The sequence below is a fragment of the Phyllobates terribilis genome, unplaced genomic scaffold (genome assembly GCF_046119375.1).
Source record: "Phyllobates terribilis strain yellow unplaced genomic scaffold, ASM4611937v1 Scaffold_12__6_contigs__length_324123572, whole genome shotgun sequence".
Classification (NCBI taxonomy): Eukaryota; Metazoa; Chordata; class Amphibia; order Anura; family Dendrobatidae; genus Phyllobates; species Phyllobates terribilis.
This window is the reverse complement of record NW_027362772.1, coordinates 291,088,136-291,101,547: the sequence shown is the minus strand read 5'-3', so window position 1 is coordinate 291,101,547 and position 13,412 is coordinate 291,088,136. Positions and strand designations below refer to the sequence as shown.

The following is a 13,412-nucleotide window of genomic DNA, read 5'->3' as shown; positions in this document are numbered from 1 at the left end:
CCCTAACCCTAGCCCAACCCTAACCCTAACCCTAAAGTTTATTTTTTTACACCGTTCCTCGTGCGGTATAAGTGATTAGACGACTTTATTCTTCGGGTTGGTGCGATTACAGTGATACCAGAATCATATCGGGTTATTACGATTGACGGCTGTCACACACTAAAAGACGCTATTTTTTGCACTAGTTTTCGCCATATTTTGAGAGCTATAATTTTTCCATGGTTTGGCCGACAGAGTCATGTGATGGCTTGTTTTTTGCGGGACAAGTTGACGTTTTTATTGGTACCATTTTCGGGCATGTGACATTTTTTGATCGCTTTCTATTCCAATTTTTGGGAGGCAGAATAAACAAACACCAGCAATTCAGGAATTGTTTTTATGGGGTTTTTTTTTATGCCACTTCGCGTGTGGTAAAATTGATGAGGCATCTTTATTCTTCGGGTCAGTACGTTTACAGCGGTACCACATTTATATAGTTTTTTGATGTTTTGGCGCTTTTGCACAATAGAAAGTATTTTCTAGAAAAAATATTTTTGTATCGCTTTATTCGGAGAGCAATAACTTTTTTATTTTTCAGCTGATGGACCTGTATGGCGGCTTGTTTTTTTCGGGACTAGATGACGTTTTCAGCGGTACCATTTTTATTTACATTCGTCTTTTTGATTGCGTGTTATTCCATTTTTTGTTTGGCGGTATGATAAAGCATTGTTTTTTTGCTTTGTTTATTTTTTATTTTTTACCGTGTTCACTAAAGGGGTTAACTAGCAGGACAGTTTTATAGGTCAGGTGGTCAGCGCTGCAGACAGGGACACATTACTTGGCTTGTGTGCGGGCGCGATCGCCGCACGCGTAATAGTACGTAGCTGGTCCATAAATCCCAGGGTGCAGCTATGTACTATTACTGACTTCGTCGGAAAGGGGTTAAAATAATACACCCTTTGCTGCTCACTTCTGTTAAGAAGGTCAGGTACAATATGTGTATGTTATATGTATGAACTAGCTATACAGCATAACATATACATGGATAAAAAAGGATAAAGAAAACTCAGCTGACAATTCAATGCAAGTAATGTTAATCACTAATGAGATCATGTTGCAAGCAACGCCTCATTGTGTGTGTGTGTATATATATATATATATATATATATATATATATATATATATGCCAAGGTTTGTACGTGATATCTTATTTGAAAAAGGCTTCAAAATGCGTCATATGCATTTAATGTATTAACATAACAATGGAATAAATCTAAGAATTAATCTGCATTAATCTGCAAGCTACGTGAGTGCCAGTCTTCATATGAACATTTACAGTAAAGTGGGACTCCATCCCTCGACACGAGCACCACCCTAATTTGAGTGCCGACTGGAACAGATGAAATACTCTATTTGGCATTAGTGATGAATTATGATTTTTGCTTTCTTTAAAGTGTTTTGGAACAGAAATTCCAGGACCATGAATTGCGCCCACACTAAAGACGTCGTGGTCCTCAGCAGTTGACACTTATTTCAGTGGCATTTCTGGATCACTAAGGCTGAGCTATTCACTGACGCTGGCACATAAAATAATACCCTAAAATACTGAAGCCGTCAGGACGTAGATTAGAAGGGAGCGCAGACTCGTACTTGTCACCTGTAACAAAGCTCGGCCCGTGATTATTTTATTGCCACGTACTGTAAATATTTCCTATGTTAATTCTTTTGCATATATGATTTTTGAAAGGACCAGAAACTGGATCAAAAATTTAAAAAAAGTTACATCTAGTGTGTGCGCCGATGCATAACTTGATCATCGGACGTGCCCGGGTGATATGTGACTCCAGCCAACGTGGTGACATTGAATCTTGCAATTAATAATTTATATCAATGTATCTCCAATACTCAACAACATGTCTCCCCATAGTGGAAGGGAAACTGCTGCAACGTCCAGGGCTGTGTATATCTTACCTGGTATTCTGTACAGGGCAGAGAGTATGAAATCCATTGATGGCGGAGGCCGTGCTGCCTTCTGTGTAAGATCCTGAGCTCTTCCGGTTGTAATGCACAAGATGCGATGGACTGAGAGATGATTAAACTCTTGGCGTTCAGCAGAATCCTCTGTGCTTCTGCAGCTTATTGATACTGACAAGCTCAGCACATGAAGATCTGCCTGCGGTACAGAGTACGTCAGAATAAAAGCCCGTGCATTGTGCAACCTCATTGTCTTAGGTGTAATATACAGGTCCCTGTGCTGCAGATTTATAGAAGGAAATTATATAACTGGGAACTAGTGATGAGCGAGCACTAAAATGCTCGGGTACTCGTTGCTCGGGTCGAGCACATTGGAATACTCGGGTGCTCGACCCGAGCAATGAGCCCAATGTAAGTCTATGGGAAACTCGAGCATTTTTCAGGCACCCCCCCCCCCAGCTTGGCGGTCTGCAGAGGGCCTAAAAATTGCACTAATTGATGGGAACAGTGTTCAAATGACATGGGAACAGCATGGGGAAGACGCCTGGATCCATTTCTGACTCCCAGGTCACTGCTGTCAATGTTGTCAGAGGTATTACGCCACTTTTACGGACTCACAATAAAACATACAAAAACTAAACCAAAATGGATTTTCCTGGGAAATATGTTAAGGAACATCCTTTCCAGGGTAATGACTTGTATATAAGGTAAAATAAATAACCCAAAAAAAAAAATGCTCCTCAACATCTTGGGCTATGTTCACGCGTAGCGTTTTTGATGCATTTTTCAACGGTGAAAAATACATTCACCGGTAAATGTCATTTTACCATTTTACAACCTTATCTGGCCATGTGGTGTGTGAGACATCATCAGACACATCCTGTTTCATTTATGAAGGAGGGACTCTGAAAGTCACAAAGCCTATTTTTATAGGGCCATCAGACGGCCCTTACTATTGTTATAGAGCCAACAGTCGGCTATGGTTTGTTGTTCCCATTATCAAGGAGCGAATCTTCCATACTGTTATTGTGTATGCAGTGAGTGGCAGGGTTGCCAAAAATTTGGACGCACTCCAATACCCCTTTGAAGAGACATAGAGGAGGGCCTCAGTAACAGAATGCTCCCATTATAAAGGAGCCGTTCTGCTATACAATTATTGCGTATGCAGTGACTACAACGGCTGCCTAATTTTGGACGTATCCCAATACCCCTTTGAAGACACGTAGAGGAGGGCCTCAGTAACACAATGTTCCCATTATTAGGAAGTGTATCTCCTATTCTGTTTTTTCCTATGCAGTGAATGCAAGGGCTGCCAAAAAATTGGACACACTCCAATACCCCTTTGAAGAGATGTAGAGGAGGTCCTCCTTCAAAAAATTACTACCATTGTTAAGGAGTGGCTCTCCTATACTGGCATGGGCAAAAAACATTTATCCCTAGGGGGTATACATGAACATACTGTATATATCATACAGAATGTTAGAGGTAGGCCTCTAAAAAAAAATTCCTATGGACATCATAAACACCATTAAAAAAAAATTATGTGGGTGTTGCATCACGGTCACCCTGGTGATATGGTGGTTGAGGATGAGGAGGAGGACAACAGAAATTAGGCAAAATCAGGAAGCGTATACCCATGTCTGGGTGTGAAGAAGTGCATGGGAATAGACCTCCCAAAAAAGCCACTGGATTTGACTTTATGCTCTACTGCTATCTTCCGCTCTCCCTGACCTCCGGAAAGCACCGACATAATCACACGTGCTATCAGCAAAGCACTATAAAAAGGAACACACACTGGCTAATATGTACTACTCCCCCCCCTCCCCCGAAGAAGCTGATTGCGAAATGCACATTGGGGCTGTCTCTACCTGCAGTTGAAAGGTTTTATTGTCATTATTTACATTCTGTTTATCTCTATGCCTGATGACACCATCTACTTATCTCCATGCTTGGTGATACCATCTGTATTTTGTGGGCTATAATTGACTTTGCCCTATATTGACACTTGTCTACCACTTGTGGGCTTTATGGCTTCTCTCTATATGATCTATTGATATATTTATAGATATATAGTTTCATGGCATTTTGACTATATTTTTCTATACTGAATACTTTAAGGTGTGTACTTGTTATCCACTAATGCTTATTAGATGAATGAATTTTGGATACTGATCCTTTTACTTATTTATTTATTTAATTCTTCATATATTTATTACTGGGCTCATTGATATGATCTCCTTTTGTTAGTCTTGTTAAACAGAATAAATGATTGATTATCCTTGTTACTAGCACTGCAGGCACCTTCATTGGTTCACTTCCCCTTTATGTGTGTTTTTATAAATTTCTTTTAAATAATTCAATAAAAGTTCCAAACCTTTTTATCAAACTTGTGCATCTATACTTCTTTGACGTGATTGGGTGTTTGTTGAATAGAAGTATTGTACCAAATAGGCTTTTCACTTTTTGGACTAATATGTAATTTTTGCTGTTTCCTATACAGTTTTGTTGGCCATGGATATTCATGCCAGAGACCAAACTTGGCTCTCACACGTGGATAATATTTTTAAAGGGGAAGTGGCCGGGAAGGATGATTTGGAAAATGGCACTACAACTGATTTAAAAAACTCATTAAGATTTCTATTTAAGAAAAGGATGCGCACTTGGTGGAACAAGGCGTCCTTGGAAAACTATTTGGCCAAAAGCATGATTCCAAGAGGTTTGAGGGTTCGCATTCTTCCCTCTTTTCCTGTAGAGGATACCTTCCTTCGAAACCGATGGGAAGAGGTGTGTAATGGGTGCTCACGCTCCCTAATTGAGATACTTATAGGGATTAATAAAAAGACCCTTGAATCCCTCGAGACGGACATTGACAATACTCAGAAGAAACTTATTGAATCTACCACTCTGGAACAGATGGAGTCTTTTAAAAAAGACTTGGACAAATTATTTATTGGTTGGGAAAAAGAGGTACAAGACACTAAAATGAAAAAATTTACACGAGATCTTCAAGATTACCAAAATAACCTTGTCTACAGATGGCATATAACTGCATCCCGTCAACGGACATCTTCAATTTCATCTATATCTTCCATGGACGAACCATCTTCAAACCAATCACGCCCCTATCCATTCACGAGGGGCAAAAGAAAGGGATTTAGTCAGGGGAAAAGTCATATTTCGAATAAAAGAACGCCTGTCCAACAAAAGGAAACTCAAAAACTTCAGGTAGTTAATTTATCGACCATCTCTCTTGCTGAACCCCAAATTGATGTATTAAGTTTGGGCCTAACTTTTTCTCCGACCTCTTCCTTTAATATCTTTATAGCCATAAAGGATCTTCACTTGTTTGCACGCAAGTTGGTTTTAAAAAAACTTCATGAAAAGAATTTTGCTACTGATACCTGGACTCCTAAAGAAAGGGAATCTATTGCTATCCTGGAGGAATTGGGACCAGAGGGTTGTCCACTCCCCCTAAGGATTCCTTTCAGGTAACTAAATCTAAAAAATTCCCACCTATGAATTTATTCCCTAACATTGACATATTTGTCAAAATGGTATCGGATGAATTTAAAAAGATTCCCATGGGGATACGCCTTGATAATCTGACCGGAATACAGCGAAAGGCATTGAGAGAATTGAAACAGTTTAAGGAAGTAGTCATCAAACCGGCCGATAAAGGCGGCAATGTTGTCATCTGGCCGGTTTCGATGTACGAAAGGGAGGTTTTCAGGCAATTGAGAGACTCTACCTGTTATAAAAGATTAACCTTCAATCCCACTCTCAATTTCCAGACTCAACTTGTGACACTTCTCGAAGATGCCTTCAGGCCGGTACGATATCGAAAGAGCTTAGGGACGGTTTGGTACCAGAATTTCCAAAGACTCCTTGTCTATACCTCCTCCCCAAGATTCACAAGAATCATAAGTGCCCCCCAGGTCGTCCGATAGTTTCCGGCAACGGAGGTCTCTGTGAGAATATCGGTAGGTACCTTGATCACCATCTAAAACCACTTGTTGAAGTCCTGCCATCTTATGTGAGAGACACCAGCGATCCTTTGAGAAAAATGGATAATATTTTTTTAGAACCAGACATGTGGCTGGTGTCTCTAGATGTAGAATCTTTATACACATCAATTAGACACAGTGATGGTTTGTAGGCCTCAAGAGTTTTTTTATGCATGTCTAACATGGATCATGATTTGATTAATTTTCTGATGACTCTTCTTGAATTTGCCCTAACTCATAATTTTTTTATTTTTAAAGGGGTCCTCTACCTACAGCTCCAGGGCACCGCTATGGGGGCGGCCTTTGCCCCTTCGTATGCTAATATATTCCTGGGGCTGTGGGAGAGGAATCTATTTTTGGGTGAAGGCAGCCTTTTGATTACTAAAGTTGCCTTTTGGCAACGCTATATTGATGACATTTTGATGATCTGGCAAGGGACTGAAAATGAGCTTCTTGGCTTCTTTCAGGAGCTCAACATGAACACCAATAATATCAAATTGATTTATCAATATAGCCAGACTGAAATTCCGTTTCTTGATACCCGTATCTACAAGGGACCCGATGGTCTTCTGTGCACTGACGTTTACCGTAAAGAGACTGCTGTAAATAGCTTTTTACATGCATCGTCCTCACATCCACAGTCCTTGAAGAACAAAATTCCTTTTGGGCAGTTTCTTCGTGTTAGGCGCATTTGCTCAGATGACATTTCCTTCTCCCATCAGGCTGACAAACTGGCCGAAAGATTTCGGCAAAGAGGATATTCCAATCGGACCATCAAAAAAGGCTTGAACAGAGCAAAAAGAATGAAAAGAGAAGGGCTTCTACAAACAAAAAAACTTTCCCAAGGAGGTGATGTAAACACACAGGTGAGGTTTATAACTACATACAATGACAAACATGATCTTGTGAGACAGGCTCTGTGTAAATTCTGGCCAATTATAGAGGGTGATCAGATATTGTGCAAATATGTGACAGGGTTCCCCTCTGTCACATATAGGCGATCCAAAAATCTGCGAGATCTACTGGTACATAGCTACCATAAGGATCCGGGACCTGAACGGGCTTTTGGGTCCAAGGGTCCAAAATGGGGCTTCTTCCCCTGCGAGAGTTGTGCCGCGTGTGCTAACTTAAAACGGTCCTTTCATGTTACCTCTAGTGATGGATCCAGAGAATTTAAAATAACACAGCACATCACCTGTGGCACTGAAGGAGTGGTGTACTATGCCACTTGCCCTTGTGGCTTGATTTATGTAGGCCTGACGTCCCGGCAACTCAGAATCAGAGTACGGGAACATGTTCGAGACATAAGGAACGCCATCGACATTCAGGATGTCTCTGCTCTCAAACCTATTCCTAAACATTTTAAAACTCACCATGGATGTGACTCTAAACTTTTAAAAATCATTGGGATTGATCGAGTTCATCTTGATGGCCGTGGAGGAAATTGAAAGAAAAGTTTGGCCCAATTAGAAACACAATGGATTATGAAAATTGACTGCATCCGTCCTAAGGGATTAAATGAGGTTTTGAGTTTTGCTTCTTTTTTGTAGTGCCATTTTGCCTTTTTACTGTATTTTATGTGTTTTATGTGTTTTTATCCTTCTAGTTGTTACATAGGTCTGTATTGTACAGTTGTCCTAAGCCTCCATGTCTTTCCTTTTCTAGTTTATTGGTCATTACATCATAGAGGATGATGTTCCGTTTACCTTTCCGTGGTCTCCAGCCCGCACATTCACCTGCAACGGATGGATATCCACTTAACAAGATGCTACAAGACCTAGCATTCCAAAGGGAATTCTCTCCATCAGTCACCATATCCCAGAGGGTGATGCCTCATTTACCGGTCATCATATCCTAGAGGGCGATGCCTCATTTACTGGTCATCATATCCTAGAGGGCGATGCTTCATTTATTCCTTTGTGACTTCCTTTTCATACCATTCATTTGTAATTGATGGATATCCACTTAATCAGATACTACAAGATCTGGCACTCCGAAGGAAACTCTCCATATATATTGTGAGAGGAAGGATGAGCTATATCCATTTTTTCTGTTTTTTGTTTTAATATTTGTTCTGTTCTAATACTTTACAACTGTTATAATTTTATGCAAACTTGTATATCAGCAGTTACACCCAGATCATCTCCCTATAATTACTCCTTGCATATCTCACATGTCCTAGGTGGATGATGAGTTTTTTACTCTTGTCCTTTTTATCTTATATGACTCAACGGTGTTTTTTATTCACTTTTATTAAAATATAGCATATTCACTTCTGGGTATACTCTATTCACTGCTAGTATTGATCTTCACCTTTTTACTATTAGTATTATTATCACTAATTAATTCTATCATTGCCACTTATGCACCTTATTAATATGCACTTTAACACATTTGACAAGTGTCTTCCTAATGTATTTATTAACAATATATTTAATTACTTCTATATACATGAGTACACCTATACCCATACAGTCATGGCCAAAAGTATTGAGAATGAGACAAATAGTAATTTTTCCAAAGTTTATTGCTTCATTTTTTGTAATGGCAATTTGCATATACTCCTGAATGTCAAAGAGTGATCAGCTTAACAGCAATTACTGTACTTGCAAAGTCAATATTTGCCCAGAAAATGAACTTTAACCCCCAAAACACATTTCAACATCATTGCAGTCCTGCCTTAAAAGGAGCAGCTAACATCGTTTTAGTGATTGATCCATTAACACAGGTGTGGGTGTTGATGAGGACAGGGCTGGCGATCAATCAGTCATGATTAAGTAAGAATGGCATCACTGGACACTTTAAAAGGAGGCTGGTTCTTGGTATCATTGTTTCTGTTCAGTTAACCATGGTTATCTCTAAAGAAACACGTGCAGCCATAATTGCACTGCACAAAAATGGCCTAACAGGGAAGAGTATCGCAGCTACAAAGATTGCACCTCAGTCAACAATCTATCGCATCATCAAGAACTTCAAGGAGAGAGCTTCCATTGTTGTCAAAAAGGCTCCAGGGCGCCCAAGAAAGACCAGCAAGCGCCAGGACCGTATCTTAAAACTGTTTCAGCTGCGGGATCGGACTACCAGCAGTGCCGAGCTTGCTCAGGAATGGCAGCAGGCTGGTGTGAGTGCTTCTGCACGCACTGTGAGGCGGAGACTCTTTGAGCAAGGGCTGGTTTCAAGGAGGGCAGCAAAGAAGCCACTTCTCTCCAGAAAAAACATCAGGGACCGACTGATATTCTGCAAAAGGTACAGGGAGTGGACTGCTGAGGACTGGGGCAAAGTCATTTTCTCTGATGAATCCCCTTTTCGATTGTTTGGGACATCTGGAAAACAGTTTATTCGGAGAAGAAGAGGTGAGCGCTACCACCAGTCTTGTCTCATGCCAACTGTAAAGCATCCTGAAACCATTCATGTGTGGGGTTGCTTCTCAGCCAAGGGAATCGGCTCACTCACAGTCTTGCCTAAAAACACAGCCATGAATAAAGAATGGTACCAGAATGTCCTCCAAGAGCAACTTCTCCCAACCGTCCAAGAGCAGTTTGGCGCCCAACAATGCCTTTTCCAGCATGATGGAGCACCTTGCCATAAAGCAAAGGTGATAACTAAATGGCTCATGGAACAAAACATAGAGATTTTGGGTCCATGGCCTGGAAACTCCCCAGATCTTAATCCCATTGAGAACTTGTGGTCAATCATCAAGAGACGGGTGGACAAACAAAAACCAACAAATTCTGGCAAAATGCAAGCATTGATTATGCAAGAATGGACTGCTATCAGTCAGGATTTGGTCCAAAAGTTGATTGAGAGCATGCCAGGGAGAATTACAGAGATCTTGAAGAAGAAGGGGCAACACTGCAAATATTGACTTGCTGCATTAACTCATTCTAACAGTCAATATAACCTATTGGTACTCAGAATATGATTGCAATTATATTTCTGTATGTGATATAAACATCAGACAAACACTAATAAAAACCAGAGGCCAGCAGATCATGTGAAAATATAATTTTGGTGTCATTCTCAAAACTTTTGGCCATGACTGTACACACATGCACCTTCACACACAATTTTTTTTATTTTTTTTTCCACTGATATTTTGTGTATGTATGTTTATGCACTTTTTTTATGTGGATGACACGTGTACATATATATGTATGTGCACTTGCATATCGATATGTATGTATGTATATGGTGTCCTTGACTCGGGGTGTATGTATGGTATTTTTGACATCTAGTTAATCTAGTCTGATATGGATCCTTCATGTATGAGTATATACAGTCTCCAGTATTTTTTCCCCCTGTTGTGCTCTATATGGATAGTATGGTACTACCTCATCTAGCATTTTTTTTTTTTTTTTTTTTTATAATTCCCGTTTCCTTATTAATATTAACTATAAAATAACAATAATTATAATCATTTAAAATAAATTAATAATTAAGAACAAATCAATAATAAATGAATAATAATTCTAATTACTATGGTATTGTAATAATTGTAATGATATAGTAATTATAATGATAACTATTAATAAAATAATAAATAAACAACAAAATTAATCCCCCACTCCTTATTAATAAGCTGGGTACCTATGCATGAGCCTAATATCCATCCTCTTCTACAATCTCTCCCTTATGTAGGGTTGCTTACTAACTTGAAGTTTGTCTAAGGAGGACGCGTCTGGCTACACCACTTGTTCTATGTCTATTTTGGTTTATGACCTGATAATATTAAGCAGATGTCGTCCTCTTCTCCCTTCCGTACATGCAGGCTGAGCTCGTTGCTGGGGTGACATGCCCTTGGTGTCGTCCCTCCCCTCCCTCTGAGCTGACGCGTCGGCCGGGGGGAGGTGATGGATGACGTGGAGCGCCGCAGCCCCGTACTTCCGCTCTCCCTGACCTCCGGAAAGCGCCGACATAATCACACGTGCTATCAGCAAAGCACTATAAAAAGGAACACACACTGGCTCCTATGTACTACTCCCCCCCCCCCAAGTAGCTGATTGCGAAATGCACATTGGGGCTGTCTCTACCTACAGTGGAAAGGTTTTATTGTCTTTATTTACATTCTGTTTATCTCTATGCCTGATGACACCATCTACTTATCTCCATGCTTGGTGATACCATCTGTATTTTGTGGGCTATAATTGACTTTGCCCTATATTGACACTTGTCTACCACTTGTGGGCTTTATGGCTTCTCTCTATATGATCTATTGATATATTTATAGATATATACTTTCATGGCATTTTGACTATATTTTTCTATACTGAATACTTTAAGGTGTGTACTTGTTATCCACTAATGCTTATTAGATGAATGAATTTTGGATACTGATCCTTTTACTTATTTATTTATTTAATTCTTCATATATTTATTACTGGGCTCATTGATATGATCTCCTTTTGTTAGTCTCGTTAAACAGAATAAATGATTGATTATCCTTGTTACTAGCACTGCAGGCACCTTCATTGGTTCACTTCCCCTTTATGTATGTTTTTATAAATTTCTTTTAAATAATTCAATAAAAGTTCCAAACCTTTTTATCAAACTTGTGCATCTATACTTCTTTGACGTGATTGGGTGTTTGTTGAATAGAAGTATTGTATCAAATAGGCTTTTCACTTTTTGGACCCTTTGAAGAGATATAGAGGAGGTCCTCCTTCAAAAAATTACTACCATTGTTAAGGAGTGGCCCTCCTATACTGGCAATGCCAATGCACTAAGTGCATGGGCGAAAAACATTTATCCCTAGGGGGTATACATGAACATACTGTATATATCATACAGAATGTTAGAGGTAGGCCTCTAAAAAAAAAATCCTATGGACATCATAAACACCATTAAAAAAAAATTTATGTGGGTGTTGCATCACGGTCACCCTGGTGATATGGTGGTTGAGGATGAGGAGGAGGACAACAGAAATTAGGCAAAATCAGGAAGCGTATACCCATGTCTGGATGTGAAGAAGTGCATGGGAATAGACCTCCCAAAAAAGCCACTGGATTTGACTTTATGCTCTACTGCTATCATCCGGTGGTGTTGAGAAGTCTGGCCAAATCCAGCCCTTGTTCATTTTTATAAGAGTCAGCCTGTCAGCATTTTCAGTTGACAGGCGGGTGCGCCTATCAGTTATAATGCCCCCGGCGGCACTTAAAACCCGCTCTGACAAAACTCTAGCGGCAGAGCAGGCCAGGACCGCCAAGGCGTAGAGAGACAATAATTATAAAGCACAGAGGAATCACAGGGATGTAGGTACAGTCGGCAAGGTACTCCTTCAGCATCCTCCAAAACTTTTCACTCCTTGTCAGAATACCACACGCATCAGGGTCTGAGTGTTGGGAGGGTCTGAGAAAACTGTCCCACACCTTAGACAGTGTTCCCCTGCCTCTGCTGCGTCGTATTTGTGTCTCCCTCACTTGTACTCCTTGTGTGTCAAAGGAACTGTGACCTCTGCCGCCAGCGTTTTCAGATGGGAATTTTTTTAATAACTTCGCAACAAGGGCCTTCTGGTACTGCAACATTTTATTAGACCTCTCCGCCACTTGAAGCAGAGATAGAAAGTTCTCCTTGGAGCGTGGGTCTAGAAGTGTCACCAACAAGTAATGACTGTTGGCCAAAATGCGTACAACACGAAGGTCAAGGGAAAGACAGCGTAACATAAACTCAGCCATGTGTGCCAGACTGCCAACAGTCAAGTCTTCCCTGTCCTGAACAAGAGGACGACTGTCCATGCTCTCTTCCTCCTCCTCCTCCTCCTCAGGCTATCCACACTGAACAGATGGTATGCATGTGGTGTGGGTAGTACCATCTGTAGCTCAGGAAACCAACTCCTGTTCCTCCTCATCCTCTTCCTCCTCCTTCCCATTAACACCCAATCTGCATTGGGATGAGCTGAGGCGGGGCTGTGTGGAATCACCCTGTATGGTTCCTGTCTCCATCTCAACGTGTTGCACCTGCAGTGCCTCCTCTTTAATTGTGAGCAGCGAGCGTTTCAGAAGACAGAAGCAGGATAGTGACGCTAATTATGACATCATTGCCGCTCACCATCTTGGTGGAGTCCTCAAAGTTTTGGAGGAGGTCAAAGATGTCTGACATCCATGCCCACTCCTCAGTTCTTATGTGTGGAGGCTGACCTGAATGTCGACGGGCGTGTTTAACTTGGTACTCAACAACTGCCCTCTGCTGCTCACAAATCCTTCCTAACATTTGCAAGGTTGAGTTCCAACGCGTGGTGAGATTGCACACCAGTTGGTGAGCTGGAAGCTGCAAACGCTGCTGAATCACAGCGAGGTGGCGGAAACTGTAGGTGACTTTCTGAAATGGGCACACACATGGCGTACTTTGACAAGCAGATAAGGCAGATCCAGGTAGGTTTTGAGAAACCGCTGAACCACTAGGTTGAGCACATGGGCCAGACATGGTACGTGTGTGAGGTTGCTTAGCTTCAGAGCCGCC

General features: G+C 40.8%; 1 protein-coding gene across 12 annotated transcripts in view; it reads right to left on the bottom strand.

Moving 5' to 3' along the window:
- The window catches only part of LOC141172709 (carotenoid-cleaving dioxygenase, mitochondrial-like), a 74,604-nt gene extending 63,797 nt beyond the window's left edge, over nucleotides 1–10,807 (bottom strand). For 5 of the 12 annotated variants that reach the window (XM_073657157.1, XM_073657165.1, XM_073657161.1 and 2 more), the window contains exons 1-2: nucleotides 10,677–10,792; nucleotides 1,951–2,152 (exon numbers count right to left, since the gene is read on the bottom strand). In XM_073657157.1, the coding sequence (XP_073513258.1) occupies nucleotides 1,951–1,987 (37 nt within the window). In that variant the 5' untranslated portion in view covers nucleotides 1,988–2,152; nucleotides 10,677–10,792. The other 7 variants (XM_073657166.1, XM_073657158.1, XM_073657168.1 and 4 more) reach the window with 7 other exon arrangements.
- Nucleotides 10,808–13,412: the final 2,605 nt, after the last annotated feature.